At 45.0% G+C, this 19,470-nt stretch overlaps 1 protein-coding gene across 8 annotated transcripts in view; it reads right to left on the reverse strand.

Annotated features, from left to right (window-relative positions):
• LOC310905406 (uncharacterized protein) overlaps positions 1-19,470 on the reverse strand; it is a gene marked incomplete at its 5' end in the record, with an annotated part of 392,143 nt that overhangs the window by 87,756 nt on the left and 284,917 nt on the right. Inside the window, one exon of one of the 8 annotated variants that reach the window (XM_083851639.1) lies at positions 5,502-11,656. The exons of the other annotated variants lie outside the window; for them this stretch is intronic. Within the exon in view, the coding sequence (XP_083707765.1) occupies positions 11,642-11,656 (15 nt within the window). The 3' untranslated portion in view covers positions 5,502-11,641. Of the gene's footprint in view, positions 1-5,501; positions 11,657-19,470 lie in introns of those variants that run through there. 8 annotated transcript variants of the gene reach the window in all.

A 19,470-nucleotide genomic window follows, 5' to 3' on the forward strand; every position in this document is an offset into this window, starting at 1 on the left:
TGAAATTCACTGATGCACACAAACTGAGAGCACGCTTAAAACACGCCAGCATAGCACATAACAGGCTGAAAGAGAAACTTGCTCTTTCCCAGCCTGATACCTTTTTCAGAACACAAAGTTAAAATGGTAGAAAACAATGCTCCTTTCTCCCCTAAAAACACACAGCGCATAATAAAAAAGCAGTGTGCAATCAGCCTCTTGATGTTTTTAAGGTAGTAGCAGGAACTGATACTGCCCAGAGCAGCAGCGAGTTTCTGCATCCCACACACGGTAAGAGGAACTGAAACAAGGGATGCATGGAAAATCCATTAGCAGAAACCTACGTGGAGACAGAACATTTTGGTTTTCGCCAGATCTCCAGAGGTCCAAGCACAGCATGCTAATGTTTATGATAGAAGTCAGTCAGTCTCCAAGCTTATGTTATTTTGTTTTGGTAAAAGAATATGAGATGTTAGAATAATCACTTGTGTTTTTACTGACTAACTCTCTTTAGTAGCTTCTCTCAAGCATAGCTGGTTTTAATTTGTAGAATGAGGGTGGGCACGGCTTAACATTTCTAAAGTCCTAATTGAGAGCATTTCCCTAGCAGAGAACAATAACATGACATTTATTTCTTAGAAGTTTTTCAATTAGATGTTTTGATTTTAGTGGGCAAATTTCTGCACTGGCTTTTATTTTTTTCTTTCTTTCTAAGTCCTTTGCTTTTACAGTACGACTAAATCCAAAATGTTTGTACCATTAGGATGACAGATGACACGGCCCAAAGGCAAACACACAGGATCATCTATCAGGTGCGGGGCTCTGCTGGTGGTGTGCTGTGTGCTTTGCCAGCAAGTCTCAGCACCTTTGTGTGCTTCTGTTTCCTTACCTGCAAAATTGAGATAATGACACTTTACCCTCTTTGCTAAAAGCTCTGACATCTTTTGTGTACAAAAGTGCTACACGCAGGACTGAAATATGAATGTAAATGCCTAGATAACCCTATCTCACTAGAAATAAAGGAGAGTCGATAGGGAGAGAAATAGTAACCTTTGTCTCAAGGGATCTGGGGTTGTTTTTGCTTTCTAGTCTCTATTCATTTCTTTCTACCTTCCAGAACTGTCTGAAACATCTGCTGAATTGGCACAATTTGAATGGAGAGATTTCACCTCATCCTAATTTTGTCCTGATGCAAAACTGTCAATGTCTGGTGTTTTCAAAGGAAACAATTTTTTCTGAGAGCAGTGCCAGGAATAATCTCTGCTCTTTGACTCAGCCTGTAAGCCCACAGGGTCATGTATTTATTTACTTATTTATTTTGATGTCTCCAAAAAAAGTAATGCACGTTGCTCTACCAGACTGCATGCTGTAAAACAGTGGAAGCAAATAAACTGCAATTGTTCATGTTAATTGGCCTTACTTTACCATGTCATTTCCAATTTTTTTCAAGATGGAGATTAAAAAGTGTTGGAGAAAAACCTGTGATTTTGTCATAAGCAATCCAGCTAGCGGAGTGATCTGAAGGGATTTGATTGTTCAGAGCTCTGCACAACCAACGAACCGCACAAATTCCCATTAATCTGTCCGTCCGCACGCCCTCGGCCGTGCCTGCAGCACCCTGTGTTTCTACACGTAGCAGTCCCGTAGGGCTCTCGGTCTCTACACCCACGCGCAGAAGGGCCGCGCTCTCCAGAGTGCTTCGTCCCACGCACCCACCGCACAGGCCTTTGAAAACGTACACGGGGAAATTTCTGCACCTCAGGGAGGCCTCACACTGCTTCGGCCAAATGGTGAAGAAAGTTTTGACTTTTCACTGATAGCTGATACGGGGCGTGCTTGGTGGAAGACTTTGAGGAGTGAAAACCCGGTAAGCACAGGATCTTGTAGCCCCGAGAAGTTCACACAAACTACAAACCAGCCCATCTCACCTACCCTCCAGCACGAAGGCAGCACGAAGTGCACCCCCACAGCACGGCGCTGAGTGCGTTCCCCAAACTGGATTTAAAAGCCCCAGGGGAGAATGCTCCAGCCTCAATGACCTCATCCATTCAGGATGTTTTCACTAATAGCCCGCTTCAATTTTCCAGTCGATAGTTTCGGTTGTATTATTCTTAGCAATCCCTTAACAAAACCCTGTAACTTTTTGCCTAATGTCATGGTGTTTATGCCTTTTGCATTCCTCCATGCAGTCACTGCTCATTCACATCCCTGCCCCTGGTTTCAGCAGCTCTCAGAGGCTGAGCCACTGTCACTTGTGTGCACATAAACACAGGCCCACATGTGCTGATTTCCTCTGAATTTCCACTCAGTGGAGTCTCAAGGATGGAACACACCATCCTGGGCAAAGTCTTATCAGAGAGGGGTTGAAGAAGAGGGTTTCCTACAACCCCGCTCTGATAACCTCAAGAAATGCCTGCCTCTGCTCCCCATGCCATCTGGCACTGTCTTCTTCCATGTCATCGCACCACAAACATATTACATATATTTATTTTCTTGTCATCAATCACCTCAGGTCTCTGTCAGCAAAAAGTTCTTCTAGGTTTTTCCCCCCGAAGGAGGTTTTCCTCATGTATTAGCTTTTCATTTTCCATATTGTATCATATGGTGGTGCTTTCTGTCCACCTGCCCATCCTCTATAGCTCTGCGTGGACATATCTGGGCAGCTTCACTGTCCACTCAACCTCTAAAGACTTTATTCGTACAGCTTCCTCTCAAACCACAGTAGCTAAGTATCCACATAAACCCCATCTTGCTGCCAAGCTCTGCTAAAGACCTCCCCAAAACAAGACACGTTGCTGTTAATAATTATCCTCCAGCCAGTTTGCAGTCCTTACGACACAATGTTTATACCCAACCCAATGTGTAAACTTGTTTTGCAAGTGGGAATGTCATGAGAAACCACATCAAATGCACTACTAAAATTCAAATCATCAGTAGATCCAGCAAGTTGCCTTTTATCCACTGATTTTGTAATTCTGTTTTCCAAAAGAAGTTTGGAAATTCTAGTTTCTATTCTTTCTTTGCTACTAAGGCTCATTTTTTCCTTCTCCTGTTTAAAAAAAAAAAAAAAAGTTCCACAGTCGTTCCCTTTTTCCACTCCTGTACTCCTTTTCTCAAGCTATTCCCAAGGCCTTTCATTAATTAGTTAAGAAGATGAGATTTGTCATAGTTTACCCTGCATCACAAAAGCCGATGATAAATTCACTGCTTGGTGCAGCTGCGGAGCAGATGTGGGTCCTGAGCTCGGAGGTTTTTGTTCCCTCTGTGCAACGTGGGTCAGAATTTTTAGGCAAATGTATATGCCACCAGTTATCAGTGCGATACCTGAAATGCCTCAGCATTTGTCTTTTGGGGGAAGAGGATTTAGCTACAGTATCTCAGATAGCGGACGGTGACGGGGGAAGGGAGTTTTACCATTTGCTCTTGCTGCTGGCTGCAAGTTACAGAGCAGTGCTCGGATCCTGACCTCGGAGCCCAGCACTGGACACCAGCTTCCCTAGAACTGGAAAGGGCTTCTGGCACAGCTGGGATGGAAGTCAGACACCACAAAGGCACCCTGAGTTTCCAAGGTACTAGGCGTCTGAATACTAAGGGAAGAAAACCGAATTATTGACAGCTTAAACTCTTTCGGCTCCACGTGCAGAGCAGGAGACTACAAAACTCCCAAGTGACGATGTGACTGCAGGAGCAGAACGGCCAGAGATTGCCTGTTCAGGTCATTCAAGACCACCCGCGTTGTCCTATTTGCTGGAAAAAAATAACCTGTGATTGCAGGAGAGGAGGAAAATAGGTAGGAAGTTCTCAGGTCTGGAACTGGGTAAAACAAAGGTTGCATACTGTGCTAGAGAAGACTCTAGCTCCCAAACCCACTAGAAGTAAAGTTTACGGCACCTTTGAAACATGTGGACCTCTGCCTAGAAATCCAGTACGGAGAAATGGAAAAAGGATATGCACAGACAGCACGTTCATGTGGCCGACACATGGGAATCAAATGGAATAGCTACTGTTTTTTAAGTTCCACGAGAACAATGAATTGAAGAAGGGCAAAAGACCTCTTTCTCATTCAGTTTATTTCCCTTAATACCCCACTGCTTCCCAGCCCTCACGGCATGTGTAGCACTTACTGCGTTTTTCAGCTATTTCCCACTTTTAACTCCTCAGAAGCCTCAGATAGTTCCCTACACACTCTATCTACGTTCCTGCAGGAAAGTAAACCACATGAAGAAGTAGCAGATGAAAGGCAACAGAAGGATTGGCACGCAGGTTCCTGCAAAAATCCCTGCAGCACCCTCACCGTCATCACTGGGCTCATCCTTACAGCCCGATGGGATGAGCAGCACGTGAGCATTGCTGTGCACACACATCCGATGTGTTTATTTAACCACACACAGAAAATCCTGTTGAAGTCAAAACATATCTTAATCCTAGGCAAAACATTTTAATTAAAGGAAACATATTTTCCTCATTAATACATTGTATGATGTACCAACAACCATGACATACTCCTGTGGCATGTTTTTTTCTTCTCTTTGTGTGAACATCTGTACATTTCCCCAGAAGCCGAATTTGACACATGTGATGCAGGAACAGAAATGCGTTTTCAGTGCAAGTCTAAAGCAAACAGATGTGTCAAGCATCTGCCAACAAGTTATGAGGAAGTTGCTTCTGCTCCAGGACATAATAACCTATGCACCTCTCCTTAGAAGAACGCTTGTCTTTTGTGGAAAAGGCGACTCCATACTAGGAGACTTATTTCCAAATGGATGGAAAATACTCACAAAATCACAGAATCACGGGTTTGTAAGGAACCTGTAGAGACCTTCTCGTCAAGCCCTCTGCTCAAGCAGGGTCAGCTACAGAAGTTTCTCTGCAGTATGTCCAGTGGAGTTCTGAATTTCTCCAAGGATGGAGACTCCACAGTCTCTGAGTAACCTGCTGAAGTGTCTGACCACCATCACACTGAAAAAAATAATTTTATATTTAAACAGAATTTTCTGTATTTCAATTTTTGCAGCACTGAGAAGAGTCAGGCTCTGTCTCCATTACTGCCAGCAAGAGATGCTGATACAAACTGGTGAGAAATCCCTGGAGTCTTCTTTTCTCCAGGCTGAAAACCTGGAGAAACCTCAGTTCTCTTTCCCTCTCTACAAGTCAGATTCTTCTGTCCCTTAATCATCTCTGTGGCCCTTCACTGTTCTCTTTGGGATGTTCATATCTTCCTCGTACTGGGTGCCCAGAAGCAGACACAGCACTGCAGATACATCCCCCAGGTGCTGAGCAGAGGGGAATATTTACCTGCATCAGCCTTCTGGCAATGCTCCTCCTAATGCAGCCCAGGATGCTGCTGGTTTCTTTACTACAGAGGCATAAAGCTGACTGATGTTCGGTTTGTCACCTACCCAGGTCCTTCTGTGAGGCTTCTGCCTTCTGGGTACCTCTGGCATACGTGGACTTCATTTTCAAATCTGCATATCTAATCCCAGGCACACAAATCCATGTTGGGCATCAAAATAAAAGCAGGTTGCTATTCCAAGGCACTGCACACCTACAGCTCCCAATGGAGAAACGTGGAAGTGTTATGATTAAAGCCCTATTTCATGTTTCCAGGTTGCCTGTAGCACAGCCTTCATCATCAAATTGTGTATAAACAGCCTCTGTAAGATGCTACATTTCAACTAAGCTCTAACGAGAACCACTCAAGAGAAAAGTGCATTTCCTTCTGCTTTATTTCTTTGGTTTCAATTGTGATAAGTTACAAACCTATTGTAAGATAGATGCCATGCAACACAGGGGCATGCAGCTCAGAGATAACTCATCCTAAAACAGTGATCTATATGGCAGGTTAGATCATGCTGCATTATACATGAGTATCAGTTTCTCTGTGAACAGACCCCCACTGCCATGTGCTGGGAGGTATGAATTAGACATGATGAACATAATAACACCAGGACGGCGGTGTTTAGGGTATCTTTTTATAAAGCACTTGCACTTAGAATAGTTATCTGCCTCCATTCCTTTATTAGCCATCACAAACCTTCATTCTTGAACTCTCTTGCTAAGGTGAGCAGCAAAAAAAGGGAAAAATAAGATCTTACTGCTCGAGCCCAATTCCTGGCCCCTAGGGTGCCTAGTTGTACAAGATGGTTGCAGAATGTAAATGCTGAAATGAGCACTACAGAAATGCTTATGGATGAGGAAACAATATCATGAATTGTGTTATGTCAAGTGAGACCCTATTTATAAACAGACAAAAAGCTTCTTGATGTGTAAGTAAGTGATGGGAGGCAGGAGATTGTTCATTGTACAAATGAGTGCAAAATATGATAAAAAGGAACCACGGGGCTCTCAGGAAGAATAATGCATGCGTCGTTATCATTTTGACTCGGAGGACGCTAGCACATTCGTTGGTATGGAGTTACAGCGAACCTCTGCCTACCCTTTGTGAGTCCTGTGGGAGGTTCGGTACTTGGTGTGGTTTTGGGGTAGGTCTTTGGAAGATTCTGGTGCGCCTCATCGACAGCATGATCAAAGCCTGGCGCTTGTATACGCTGAGGGAGGTTTGGCAGAGAGGCAGCAACTCACTAGAGTCTTGATCTGAATGTGCCAGCTCTTGCTGTCTGCATGGCAGAGATGTTTTACGTGCTCACATTGCCTCAAAAGCCGTGGTTGGAAAGGCACAAGAAGGCTGCAGGCAGGCAGTGGGCAGTTTCAGAGAGCAGCAGTAGCTTAAGCAGGATACGGGGAAGCTATCTGCATGCAAACAGAACAAGGCAGAGACTCTGCATGGAAGATGCCTATTATTTTTCCAGTGGTTTTTAACACTGTCTCCTTTATCCCCCAGGCAGATGCAGTGATGTGTCACACTGATCCTTTATTCATTTCCCTCCCACTTCCTTCAGGACACACCTTGGACAGGACTCTCAAAAGGGAAGCAGTCAAGCAGAGCTGTCTGTCTGCAAACACGGGGTGAGTGGCAGCTTTCAAGATGTGACAGAAGGCTGCAAGACTACAGGCAGTGTCCGGAGTCAGCTGAGACTCTGCAGGCTTCGAAACCCCAGCTTGCTGAGAGCAGCGCTGTAGTTGACTGGCTGCTGCCACAGTCACTCGCAGAACTGGGGTGCTGGTGCTTTCTGGCACGAGGCATTTCAGCCTACAACCCACACAACACCCTAGTGCTTTAAGGGAACCCAAGGCCAGCTCTGTTGCATCGAGCTAGACACACGTCATGGTGGCTGCACCTTCCCATTGCCGAGGAGCAGCTATTGTTTGGAGGCTGAAAAACACTTGCAGAGGGAGGGAATACCCAAGAAAGAATCAAAGTCGGGTTACTCTGACAGCCTGCAGTGCCCTCACCTCTGCTGTACAACACCTACACACCGAGTTTAACTTTTCCAAGGGCACGGATGGGACTTGGAAACCAAATCCCATTCAGAAGGTATGCTCCAGGAAGGGACTGCGACTGTAGTGCTGCACCGACCGCTCCAGACAAGATGCAAACAAGGGACGGCGGGTAAGACGCTGAGGTTGCAATGTTAAATATATTGGTTGCTCTCTGCCGTTGCTTTAACAGGAGCCACTCTAAAGACAGTGTTCAGAGTCAGATTTTTTCCTGTAGCCCTTTCCTAACCTTGCCAATCTCAGAGTTCGGGCTCATAGCAGTGAGTGGTTTATCTCTTCTGAAGAAGTAACAAAATGCCAGGCTTTCAGACCTCTTATCTTGCAGACCCTTATCTTTTTTACTTCCAATTGTGCCTGAGGAAAGGATGAGGAGCAGACGAACACCCAGGAATTTAGCACATTGTTAGTATTTTTTTTTAACCCAGGGGCAAGGAAGAGAACAAGCAGCTAAGTGCTGTGAAGTACAGCGCTAAAGTTTGTCTCCAGATCTCCGAACCCGGCACATTAAAGGCTGGGGCTGCCGTTTGATACCTGCTGCTGCTAAGAGAATGCATAATGATAAAACCACCAGCTAAGCTCTTACATCATTTTACAATCAGGCATCTCAAAAACTGTTTATCTGATCAGCACCAAATTCTGTCAGAGCGTTGACATGTGCATTTCTAAATAATTTCAGTATGTCAACCTGAATAGACACCCAGAATCAGAGAGTTAATTATCTTTGACAACTTTGCCAGCTAATTTCCTATTTATATGTACCAAACTAGGGGCCTCTTTTATCCTTCCTTGTCACAAAGAGTTTATCAATCAAATCAAAGCCTAAAATTGGCTGCCAAGGCGGGCTGCCATCCCAAAGGGGAGTTTATCCGTTTGAAATCTTTCCGACTACCTAATGACAGCAACATTGACATGAAACATAACAGGCATTGTTTTCTCCTTGCTCCTTCTCCCCCCGTTTTTCTCCTTACACTCGGAGCAGACCTCGCCTCCTCGGGACGAGGTGCAGCTCGGGCTGGGGCCTGCCCTGCCCTCCTTGGGCTGCCCACGTCCCGAAGACGCCGGCGTCTGGGCGCAGCTGTCAGGAGCGGGCTGTGGCGGCACGCAGCTCGCCCCCGGATGCGAGCTGACAGGACCTGCCCGTGTCAACTCCATCCTTGTCTCCGCCAATTCAAGCGCGTTCGCTGAGGAATATGAACAATGTTAAAAACTACCCGCTGCTGCTGACAGGCATTAGATGGCGGCGCTTGCCGCGCATGTTGTCAGTACTTTTCTCTGACAGGCGGTTATGTTTTACTCTAATAGCCATATAGCTCCTCTCCGCTTCCCTCTGACTGGGTGCAGTTTCACGAGGACGCCACGGGGCTGTCACGCGGTGGTGCACGCCGGTGCTGGCCCTCATCGGGGAGCTCCCCCTTACCTGTGCCACGTAAAAACGCAGCCACATCCGTGGTGAAGGCAGCAAAAAGAACCGTGGGCCCTTCTGAGACCGTGCAGGGACCTGCTGTCCCACCCCAGGCGGAAAGGCCAAGCACTCAGGGGCCGAACCCTACTGGCCAGCTGACACCGTGGAGCCAAGTTCTGTCATGAAATTATGACAGAAGGAAATTTCCTCTAGGAGCAGAATGACACAGCAGCCCTTCTTCTCAGATACAGCTGGAAGGGGCTAGATTCATCACGCATGGTGCTGGCGATCAATCGTGCCACCCTGAGCAGTTAAAACTAAATCAATTAAAAATATAGAACTCTCTAAAAACATTGAGCTGTTGCTTAGAGAGTCACCGCTCCCGGGCCAGGCCACAGAGGGAAAATTCATTTCATATGGAAGAGTGTCATTTGCACTCTTAGAGATGGGACCACTTCTTCCCCACCAGTGCCCACTACAACCCTGCAGCCCCGAAGTGGAAGACGCTCAGCACCCTGCCTCACTTGCACTGTAGATAAGAAGAGACAAAGCTCTCCCTGAGCTCTGCGTCTCAAGGTGCTCGTATATCCAGGTTCCTTCCCCTGAAGTCAGCCAAAGAGAGCTATAATCACAGTTTTTATAACACTACTGACCTCTTAAACCTGCGGGTATTTTCTGTCTTTAGGAAATGGCTCCCTTTCTAAGTCATCCCAAAAGCTCCCTCTTCAATCCACTGGAGTCTGAGAACACGGTGGACACTGTCTAAGCCAGTACCCTTGGCTGGACGAAGTGTACCAGACTTGTATTCTTTCTGTAGATAAAGTAAGCTTTCAAGATGTGCATCCTACCCCCTCCAGGATGAGGCTTCCCAGAAGGTACAAAGCATCTGGAACGAAGTGCCTCATTGTAATGAGGTCTTGAAAGCAGATTTTATTATTTTACTACTTACTATCTAAAGGAAGAGGCGAGACGGGGGGAAAATGACTGGCAGATTCTTTAATGTCACCCAAAAGCCTCAAGGGCCCAATTAATCAGGAAATACATTTGGCTTTTGGACTTCAGTTGCCCATTCCCTGGGGCTTCTGCAGTGCGGGGGCTGGACATATGTTACTTGCTCACACTCTATGAAATTATATTTGCATGGGGAGTGATACCTGCTAGTCCAGAATTAAGATGTCAAGACCTTCTCTCATTCAAATGCCAGCACTCTCAGCTGGAATGTGTCTGGAGAGGGCCCCCAATCCAGGAGAACAGCTTGGTTCGTAACCTTCGCCATTCCCACAAGAGTCTGCGTGAGGATCCAGCTGTTTGGGTAACGCAGAGGAATAGGAAATAGGAGAACGTGCATTCTTACACCCTCCCGGATTCTCAATGAAGAGTGTAAAGCAACTCACCACCAAATAACTCAGATAAGAGAAAGGATTTCATGAGCTCATGAAACTGATACTGATTCAAAGTCCTTCAAACCCGCTGAGTCAAGGGGAAACCCCTTTCGCTTTTGAAATCAATGACAAAAGTACAGTAGGAAAAATATTTCACCCTAAATGCACAAGCCAAGAATGGCCTTAAGCAGCTTAAGCTGAGCTGGGTTCTTTGGAAACAATTGACGTCAACTTATAAGTTTATGAAGCTTTCTCATCTGGGTTCCCTGTCCTGAAGGTTTGCACTTTTTCAAAGGTGCCACAGACACTCTACAGTGCCATTATAGCACCAGTAAAGGCCAGCTGTATTCACAGAAAACACTCTGGAAGCCCAGAAGTACCTTTTGTTTATTTATTCCAGGATGCATAAATAAACTTACAATCTGCTCCGTGTTCCAAGGAACTGGTGAAACCCCACGGCTGCTGGATTGCTTTGATCTGCTGAGGAATCGCAGCAAATCCCTGCGGCACGCTCCCACTGCCCGCAGAACGGCGTGTTTTCGGCAGGCGCATACAGCCACAGGTGTGCTCAGAAATATTCCCTGTGCTCTAGGAGACTTACGGTGACAGATCTCACACTAACTCCAGCAGCAGAAAGAATGGCTCATGACACAGCTAGGGGAGCGATAATGTGGGTTAATGTTGTTTTGCAAGGGCTATCATTTTTATTTTCCTGTCTCCGGAAGATGAACACTCACAAATATTTTTAAATAGGGAGTGAAACGACCATGTCCAGGCCCCAGAGAACAATCCTCAGTGATTAATACTGATGCCCTGGGTGCCAGTAGCCCTGTTAGTGCTGCGAAGGGCTCCTCACAGTTAGTGAAGGATTGCTGAGGTTTCACCGAATGCACACAAAAGTTGCCGGGCAGGAAACACTGAGAAGTGAAGTTCTCCTCTTTCCACTGCATTAATAAAGCTGCTGGAGCAATAGTGCCAGGTCTCAGGGACCAGACAACCAATTCTCGGCAGGGAACTCAAATAAAAAGGAGGGGATTACTTCTGGATGCTGCCTTTGCCGAGACTCCCAGCACAATCCGTCGGTGATGCGGATGCTTATCCAGTAGAAGCTGGGCAGAGATCAGCAATTCATTTCACATTAGCTGGTATTGAACACCCGTCATTACAGCCAGCACGGTCCAGATTTGAGCCAGTGACCTCCGGGTGAAAGGCTGCAGCTTCCCAAGCCAGCAATCATTACGTTTTGACACAACCAATTATTCACAAACAGTCACTCGGAGCTCAATTAAAAATTCGGGAACTTAACCTTTTCTTTGCTTCTCCTCTGTCTCCGGCACGTCGTGCTCCCCAGCCTAAGTGAAGTGCACGCTCCGTCTCTGCACCGGGTAATCCTGCAGGAGAACTGGCAGGACCTCCCGACAGGCACTGCTGACAGCACCAAGCACCTGCAGTGAGGCAAATTCCTTCTGACAGCACTCACTCAGCAGGCTGAAAACTAAAGAGGGATACAGATTTGGTTTAGTTACCTTGCCTGTGTGAGAGATGTTATAATTAACTCTCTGTCTAATGCTGAGAAGCTATTGTTAAGTTTCATGGCCTTTGAAGATTCGCATTTGTAAGAGCAAACCTCTCAAATGAACACATTTAGCAATGACTGCATTTTTCAGTGATTTCTTAATGTTGCCAAACAGCAACGCTGAATATTTATAGAGTTTCTCTTAAAAAATTACACGTATCATTGCTTGTTTTTGCTTTGATCTAGGATTTATTGTCTATGAAGTAAAAAAAGACAGCAACCCCCCTTGTACACCTCCGGTGCGTGTTGACGGCTTAAGACACTGCGTAGAGGCAGGTCATCTCTGACTCGAGTACAAATCTAATTAAATTAATGCAACCTCTTGGACAACACAGGATCATTATTGCTGCAACCGTTCTAACATTTATCACATCTCCGCAGCCATCAATCAGAAGGGAAACGCTTAGCCTCCCGCTCTGCTCACCGCAACGCATCCCGCTGCGGTCTCGCTCTCCAGCAAGAGCAAATTATTACGGACAGAGCCCTGATCGGACTCGACATCCACGTGTCCACCTGCCCTGCCGCCAGCAGGGTTGCAATGCACTTCAGCAGGTAGCTCTGGGAGCTTCCTGGCAAACAGCAAACACTCCTCTAGCTGTCGGGAGCGGTAAAGGGCACGGACCAACACGAGGTCCCAGGGACGCCGCCGAAGGTGAGGAGTGTGGCTGGGTAAATGACCAGCTTGGAAACGGCTCGAGCCACAAGGACTCTCAGCCTCCACGTGTTCTGCAGGGAGGATGTGTGAAAAGCAGCTAGTAAGAGGGGGGAATTTTGTGTCAAAGTCTCCACTCGCGGCTGCCTTTACTTCCATCGATTTAGAGTTCCCTCCACGCTCCTACCAACGTATAATTTGCAACGGCTTAGATTTCACCTTTGCGTTTGGCCCAGTAGGTAACTTTCTAACAGGGTCATGGGTTTCTCTGTTCTCTGAGAATGCATGGGGATAAAGCAACTCTTGGCACGCTTTTCACACCGCTATGTTTGTGAAAGGCAGCCCTTATCACAATGCCACTGACAGAAAATAGCTAAAAATCCCCTCTACACATGCCAATACTGCCGTATCAACAGCTCTTCCTTCCATCGCTTCCTCGAACAGGGATGAAATCAGTTATTTTGGACTTTCACGCGCTAGAAAATGACAATGAACTAAACAAAAGAGCTCCAAAGATTACGACTGCTACCAGGACCCCACACAGAATAGCAGAATTTGGTCTTTCAGGCAGACACAGGGAGCTCAGCAATCACAGCACTCCTTACTCCACGTGGCACAATTGTTTCAGCACCAGCAGGATGCGACGAAAGCAACCGTGTAGCTGGCAACTTGAGATTTGTGATTTCGAAAGTAAAGGAAAAAATAAATTGCAGTTGGAATTCCCACTGCCAGCTCTTCCCCTGGTATTACCATTGTGTCTTCAAATCTTTTCCATGATTAACTCCACAATACTCTCATCTTCATTAGCTCGCCAGACTATCTAAGGTTTTTAATCGCTCCAGTGACAAAAACAAAGACAGCCACCCTGCCTCAGGGAGATGATGGTCTGGCATTTTAAACATTTTGACCACACACTCCACATATTTCCTATAGAGCTACTTAGAGTATGAACAGAAAGGATAATTAGTTATTTAAATTATCTTTCTTCTTCTACCATAATGATTTTTTGTTTAATCCAGAGATTGATTTTACATGAAAACCTGTCACTACCCTTTTAGCAGAAAGCTATCTATGATGGTTTGTTTTAATAATTATTACAGTCCTCTAGACTATCTTAAGCACAGAATACACGTGTTCTGATGAAATATAACCCAAGACTGATGTCGGAGTTGACATTCTCTTGTGTTGCGGATAGGTGAGACGCTGTCATTTGGATTACAAATGTGGCACTGGAGCTGAATATCCATATTGCCCCAGTAAGTACTGGGCCATGTTTCTGCTGAGAACTATTTCTTTGGAGCTTTATTCTGTAACTTGCTCGTAAACATTTGCTTGAAGTTTGGTGGAGAAGTTGAAGAGAACGTTAATTTTAAATAATAATAATAAAACACTTTAGCTCCTTTAAACTACAAGAGTATTAAGAAAACACAAGTTAAGCAGTTTACGAAGCTTAAATTTTCATGACTGTTCTGGAGTATTGGTATAATACTCAGAGTTCTTCTTTCAATGTACATTTCCGTAAAATGCATAACAATACCTGCTTAAATTCAAATCTACCCAGGAGACCAGAACATCTTTGAATTGCTCATCTGCTTTATCATGCAAATTTTTTATTTATCCTACAAATATACTTAGGGATAAATAATATACATTTTAAAATTATATATTATTCTTTAAATATATGTGCAAAGGAAGAGAATAAAGACTGCGGATTAAGTTTTCTAGGCCAGTATAAACTGAGAGACTTCATTCACTCCAATAACATTTTTTCAGACGTACAGTGGTATCTCTAAGATAGGACGGTGGATTCTTTACAGATTATGGTAGAAGTGTTCATTATATCCTTTCTAGGATGCAATTTATTGCTATGCATTGCGTTTGGTCTAAAAATGCTGCATTAAAACTTGGTGCTTTTAGTAGGTCTCTGCCTCAGAAATAACTGGAGCAGTGTCCAGCAGCTGCCATGTCTGCTTCCTACCTGTTTTACACACGAGTGTCTCCTGAGAGGAGGAGATTCCCTGCTTGGAGCCTAGGGATGACCAGTCTATGGCCTCTTGGCACAAGAGACAGAATGCAGTGAAGAATCTATCTAAACATCTGGAATTTGGGAAAGGGATGTGGGGAAACAAGAAACCAAAGCAGGAATAAGGAACCCAGAAGATCGTGCCTTTAGGCTCCTAGCAGCACATCATTGCTAAGCCAAGTCCTACTGGTAGTGCATACACAGGCCTCCCACTTCCAGTGTCTCCTTTGCTGGAATAGAGGATAAAAAACACATCATTTCTAAGTAACTCGGCTGCTGAGTCAAGCAGCATCCTGCTATCCTTCCAGAAAGGATCTGTGACACTCTGCCCACTCCCATTCTATCTCTAGTCCATACTTCAGCTTCTACTCTCGTGTCCTATTGCTACTTAAGTGTATATAATTATTAACAGAGTTCATTTTTGGAAGATCATAATAATACTCAGCTGCTTCCTTTCTGTTCACTGTTCCTAGGTGGATCCCTCTGCCATCCCCTCCAAATTACCTTTGTCCTAAGAGAGGCGCTTCAGAACTTTAGATGTAGTCTCTAAGTGAAAGCGTCACAAACTCACATGCCATGGAAAGCTGACACAGACAGTAGGTTAAGGGCAGTCACGGAGAAGTAGGATTCGTCTCCTCCGGAAATACCAGCTTTTTCCTGTCTGGTAAGTGCAGATGTAGAGGCAAAAGGAAAGGAGAACAGGTATCAAACTAGCAGGGAAGCCACACAGAGCAGACGAGCACCTTGGAGAATGTAAAGTGGCTCCGATACTGATTTGCTTGCTTGAACCAGCCTTCCAAGCAGCTTCGCTCGAATGCAGACTTCTAACTCCTTGCAACCTTTGGAACCAAAGCGGTTTCTTTTTAATAATAATAACCAACAGCAATAAACAACATTGTTCACAATCCTAACTCCCAGATGACCAACACCAAATACGACCATGAAATCTGACTTCAGGAACATTTCAGAATAGCTCTATATCTACCAGGAGAGTTGCACTGTTTTTTATCACCTACCAATCTGACCGTTGTAACGCAATATACACAAAGGAAATCTAACATTATATCAGATAACTGGTTAACCAGCCCTTTGTTTTTCTCTCTGATATCCTGCCTCTTCAATTGCTGCAAGCAATTAAATGCCCACCACTTGTTTGAACAACCAAACTGAAATAATTACAAATGCATGTTGCACTACAACAATTGCATATTAACAAAGGCTTGGGGCCAATTAATCATTACACCATCAATATCTAATTTGCATAAAACTATTCTCTTTAAAGACTCCATGTTTGGGGTGACAGGGTTACCTCATTGATTATGCAAATTCCCCATCAAGCTTTGCAGAAGCAGTCAGAAGAAATAAAAAGGCTTGTCTGTTGCCAGCTAAGTCAACATCCCACAGCTATGAAGCAAGACAAAATTGAAAAGAGAAAGAGAAAAAGAGAAAGAGAAAGAGAAAGAGAAAGAGAAAGAGAAAGAGAAGAGAAGAGAAGAGAAGAGAAGAGAAGAGAAGAGAAGAGAAGAGAAGAGAAGAGAAGAGAAGAGAAGAGAAGAGAAGAGAAGAGAAGAGAAGAGAAGAGAAGAGAAGAGAAGAGAAGAGAAGAGAAGAGAAGAGAAGAGAAGAGAAGAGAAGAAGAGAGAGAAGAGAAGAGAAGAGAAGAGAAGAGAAGAGAAGAGAAGAGAAGAGAAGAGAAGAGAAGAGAAGAGAAGAGAAGAGAAGAGAAGAGAAGAGAAGAGAAGAGAAGAGAAGAGAAGAGAAGAGAAGAGAAGAGAAGAGACAACACTACGTAGACTTAAGTTTTAAAAGGCCAGGCTATAGTTCAGGCTTCAGAGCATAAAGCTGCAAAGAACGAATTCAGACCACACCAATTAACCAGGCAATGGTGGATTGAATTCTTTACAGCCGTGCCATGCTAAACCCCCCAGTAAAACAGCTCAAAAACAGTGTTAACATTTTCCATTTTACCTAGAGCTTCCTCAAGGTGCATCCTAAGAGGAGATCTATGCCTCTTGAGAGAAGCCAAAGTCCCACAGATGAGCCCACCAATTACACAATGCGTTCCCCTTACAATCTGGGATATTCATTTTCCTGGAGGTTTTCTCCGGCAGAACGCTGGCTTCTTAAATTACCAGTTTTCTCCTTGAGCCACACGAAGAACTCTCACACTGACCGTGGACAACAATTCTAATTGCAGTATTTTTCCACATGGGATCTCGCACAACTGGACTGGGAATTAAAGACGCCACAAGCTCCAATGACTCCTGCGTGGCTCCGCAGCAGAAGCCAGGCTCCTGCTCTCCTGGGGCACACACGGGATGTGGCACAGCTTGGTGGCACACGTCGGCTGCTGGGACACAGCCGGCAAGAGGAGCAGAGGGCTGCCTGCTTGTGCACCTCCTGCCCCCGCAGAAATGAGGCATCTCCTGCCTCCAGTTTGGGGCTAACACAAGGCAAATGAGACTCACCTTTTTTTCTGCGCAAAATGGGAAGTGCTGTGTGTTATCTTGGAGGAATCTTTTTCCCCTCAGTGACTGGTATCTAATAGTCACGATATAAACAGGCTTCCTGCAGGATAATTAAAGCCTTTTCCTAGGGTAAGAGAAAGGCACAGCGGGCAGATTCATCCTGTCCCAGAGTTAGGGAACAAGCCTCTAACAACAAAACACAAAATCCTCATCTCCAAAAGCTAGTATTAACTCCGGATGCATGCTTTTAATGCTGCAATTGGGAGAACAAGATATAAAACAGCTAGACTACGTCTCACACCATCCAAAGTACACAGACCTACTGAAGAAATTAAATATTTGGAAATTCCAAATTGTAAGAGTCCAAGCAACACGGCCACCAAGTAGGGAAAGCAGAAGGCTTCCTATGGCATGTACTGCAAAAACGTGATAGAGGGTAGCATATATCATACCTGCAACAAACTTCATGCTCTATTCTCCACGGAGAGCTTTTCAACACCAAAATGGGGGACAAGGTGAAGAGAGGGGAGTTTAAAGTGCAAGCTGCACTCTCTGCTCCAAAAAGCACACTATGCTGATTCAAAAAAAACATTTCCAAAAATGCCTGTGGGTAAATTTGAGCTGCCCACAGCTCCCCAGGGGCAGTCAAACTTGCTGTCGAGCCATTTATGTGGATTTCAGTCAAATTCTAATTTTAGTGTTCATTAAACATGGGTAATTCCCAAGCCAATCACTGCATCACCTAGTATACATAATACCTCTACAATATAGGTCATCCTAGCTTAGAAAACATATACAGACATCAAAGTGCAACCATTTCATTATAAGTATTAACTTTATAAATAATTATGAACTTCATAATTCTTTACAAGATGCTGTATAATCACAAATGTTTAAAAAACATTACAATAGGTAGAGGGGAGGGTGGATGTGGTGTATAGGTACATTTACGTATATAACCCTTACACACATATAGATTGGAAAAGGAGAAAGGTTTGAATATGCATGTGTGTATCTACGTGAGGCAGAAGGAAGGATGTTTTCCTGACATGTAGGCTGTTGAGAAGAAGTTCTGGTCTCAGCTTCAGCACAAAGAAAGCTCCAAACCCGCTGTCCTAACAGGGGTTCTCAGCTGCTCCATGTTCTCTAGACAGCTCTTCTGTGCAAGGAGGCCCTAACCAGTCAGGACACTGAGGTTGCGAGCACCCTGCATCCAAGTTTAGCTGATGGAGACTCTCCGCAGAGATGTACGAAGTACAGCCACATCCTTCCTCCCCCTTCCCTTTACCATTGCTATCCATGTGGCATAGCCGCTGCAGGAGAGATGCTCTGCTCTGTGCTTGTACAAAAACGTAACACTTTTGTGTGTTGCAAAAGGAGCCCATGTTTTTACGTATTTGGTACATACTGTAACTGAGGCATACAGAGACTTGTGCTTTCAGAAGCTGCCCTGGATGGGATCGCTCCATGTCTGCACCAGAATGAAATGGAACAGAGATACCTCAGCAGGGTGCTAGATTATGCCAGAAACCATAAAATAATTAAAACTGGACAACTATGTCAGATCAGGAGAGCCTGAAACACAAAGCAAGGAGGAAGTTTTAACACTGGAAGTAGAGAGTGTACTGAAATGAAGCCTACAAGAGGATGTACGTCCCAAAGGACATCGACATATCATTTAGTATTAAATGCTGATTTTGTAACACGAGCATGGACATCTCAGGTGAGCTTCAGAGAACTACAAAGATGCTATCCTGAAGCCAGACGGTGGTTGAGTTGGGACCAAACAGATCTCAGAGCAATAATGAAACCCAGACCATTTTTTGACATCTTAACAGTGGCACTTACAGCCTGGGCACCTGCATCACGCAGCCGCCCCGCTGCCGGCGGCTGGTCCGACGCTGTCTCACCGACCTGCAGGAGTCCGGCTCCCAGCCACCCTACACGGACCTGTGGGTGTGCTCAAGCCCAGCTGACTTCTTCAGATGGCCCCAAAGAAGCCTCCTCCAAAATAACTCCCAGGAAGAACCAATTATTGTTTCCTTTGAGCAATATCTGCTACCAGGCTAATAGTAGCGTTTTAACTATGCACCCTCACACAGCATTAATGTGAGAAAGTGGGTTAAATATAGTTTGGTTGCTTGCATTTTAACAGCTCCATAGCCACTGTTGTTTATGGTCTGTTGTTTGTTTATTAACTTATATTGATTTGAAGCACTCAGAAAAGCAAAGGCTTTCTAGATGGAGCTAGAGCTGGGCACAGCCCCGATCAGCAGTAGGCACTCATCCCCACGTCCTGCTGCAGGGGAACTCATTTGCAATGAGCAACACATCCACTACTCTGCTGCCAGGTCCACTACCATGAGCATGTTTCTCAGGCCAAAGCATATGTTACTTTTCCAACAGGTAAGCCCACAGATCAGGTTGGGGTTACCCCGCTTCTCTTAGCCATGGTTGAACCTAAGGTTGGTTTTTGCTCTTTTTGCAAGAACCTGACATAAAAACTTGCAAGCGTCCGCTTCAGAAACATGAAAACAATGGCCTATTCCAAGAACAGAGCAGGGAAAAAAAAATACAAAAGGGCAACAAA

The sequence above is a fragment of the Anser anser genome (genome assembly GCF_964211835.1).
Source record: "Anser anser genome assembly, chromosome: 11".
NCBI classification, from domain to species: Eukaryota; Metazoa; Chordata; class Aves; order Anseriformes; family Anatidae; genus Anser; species Anser anser.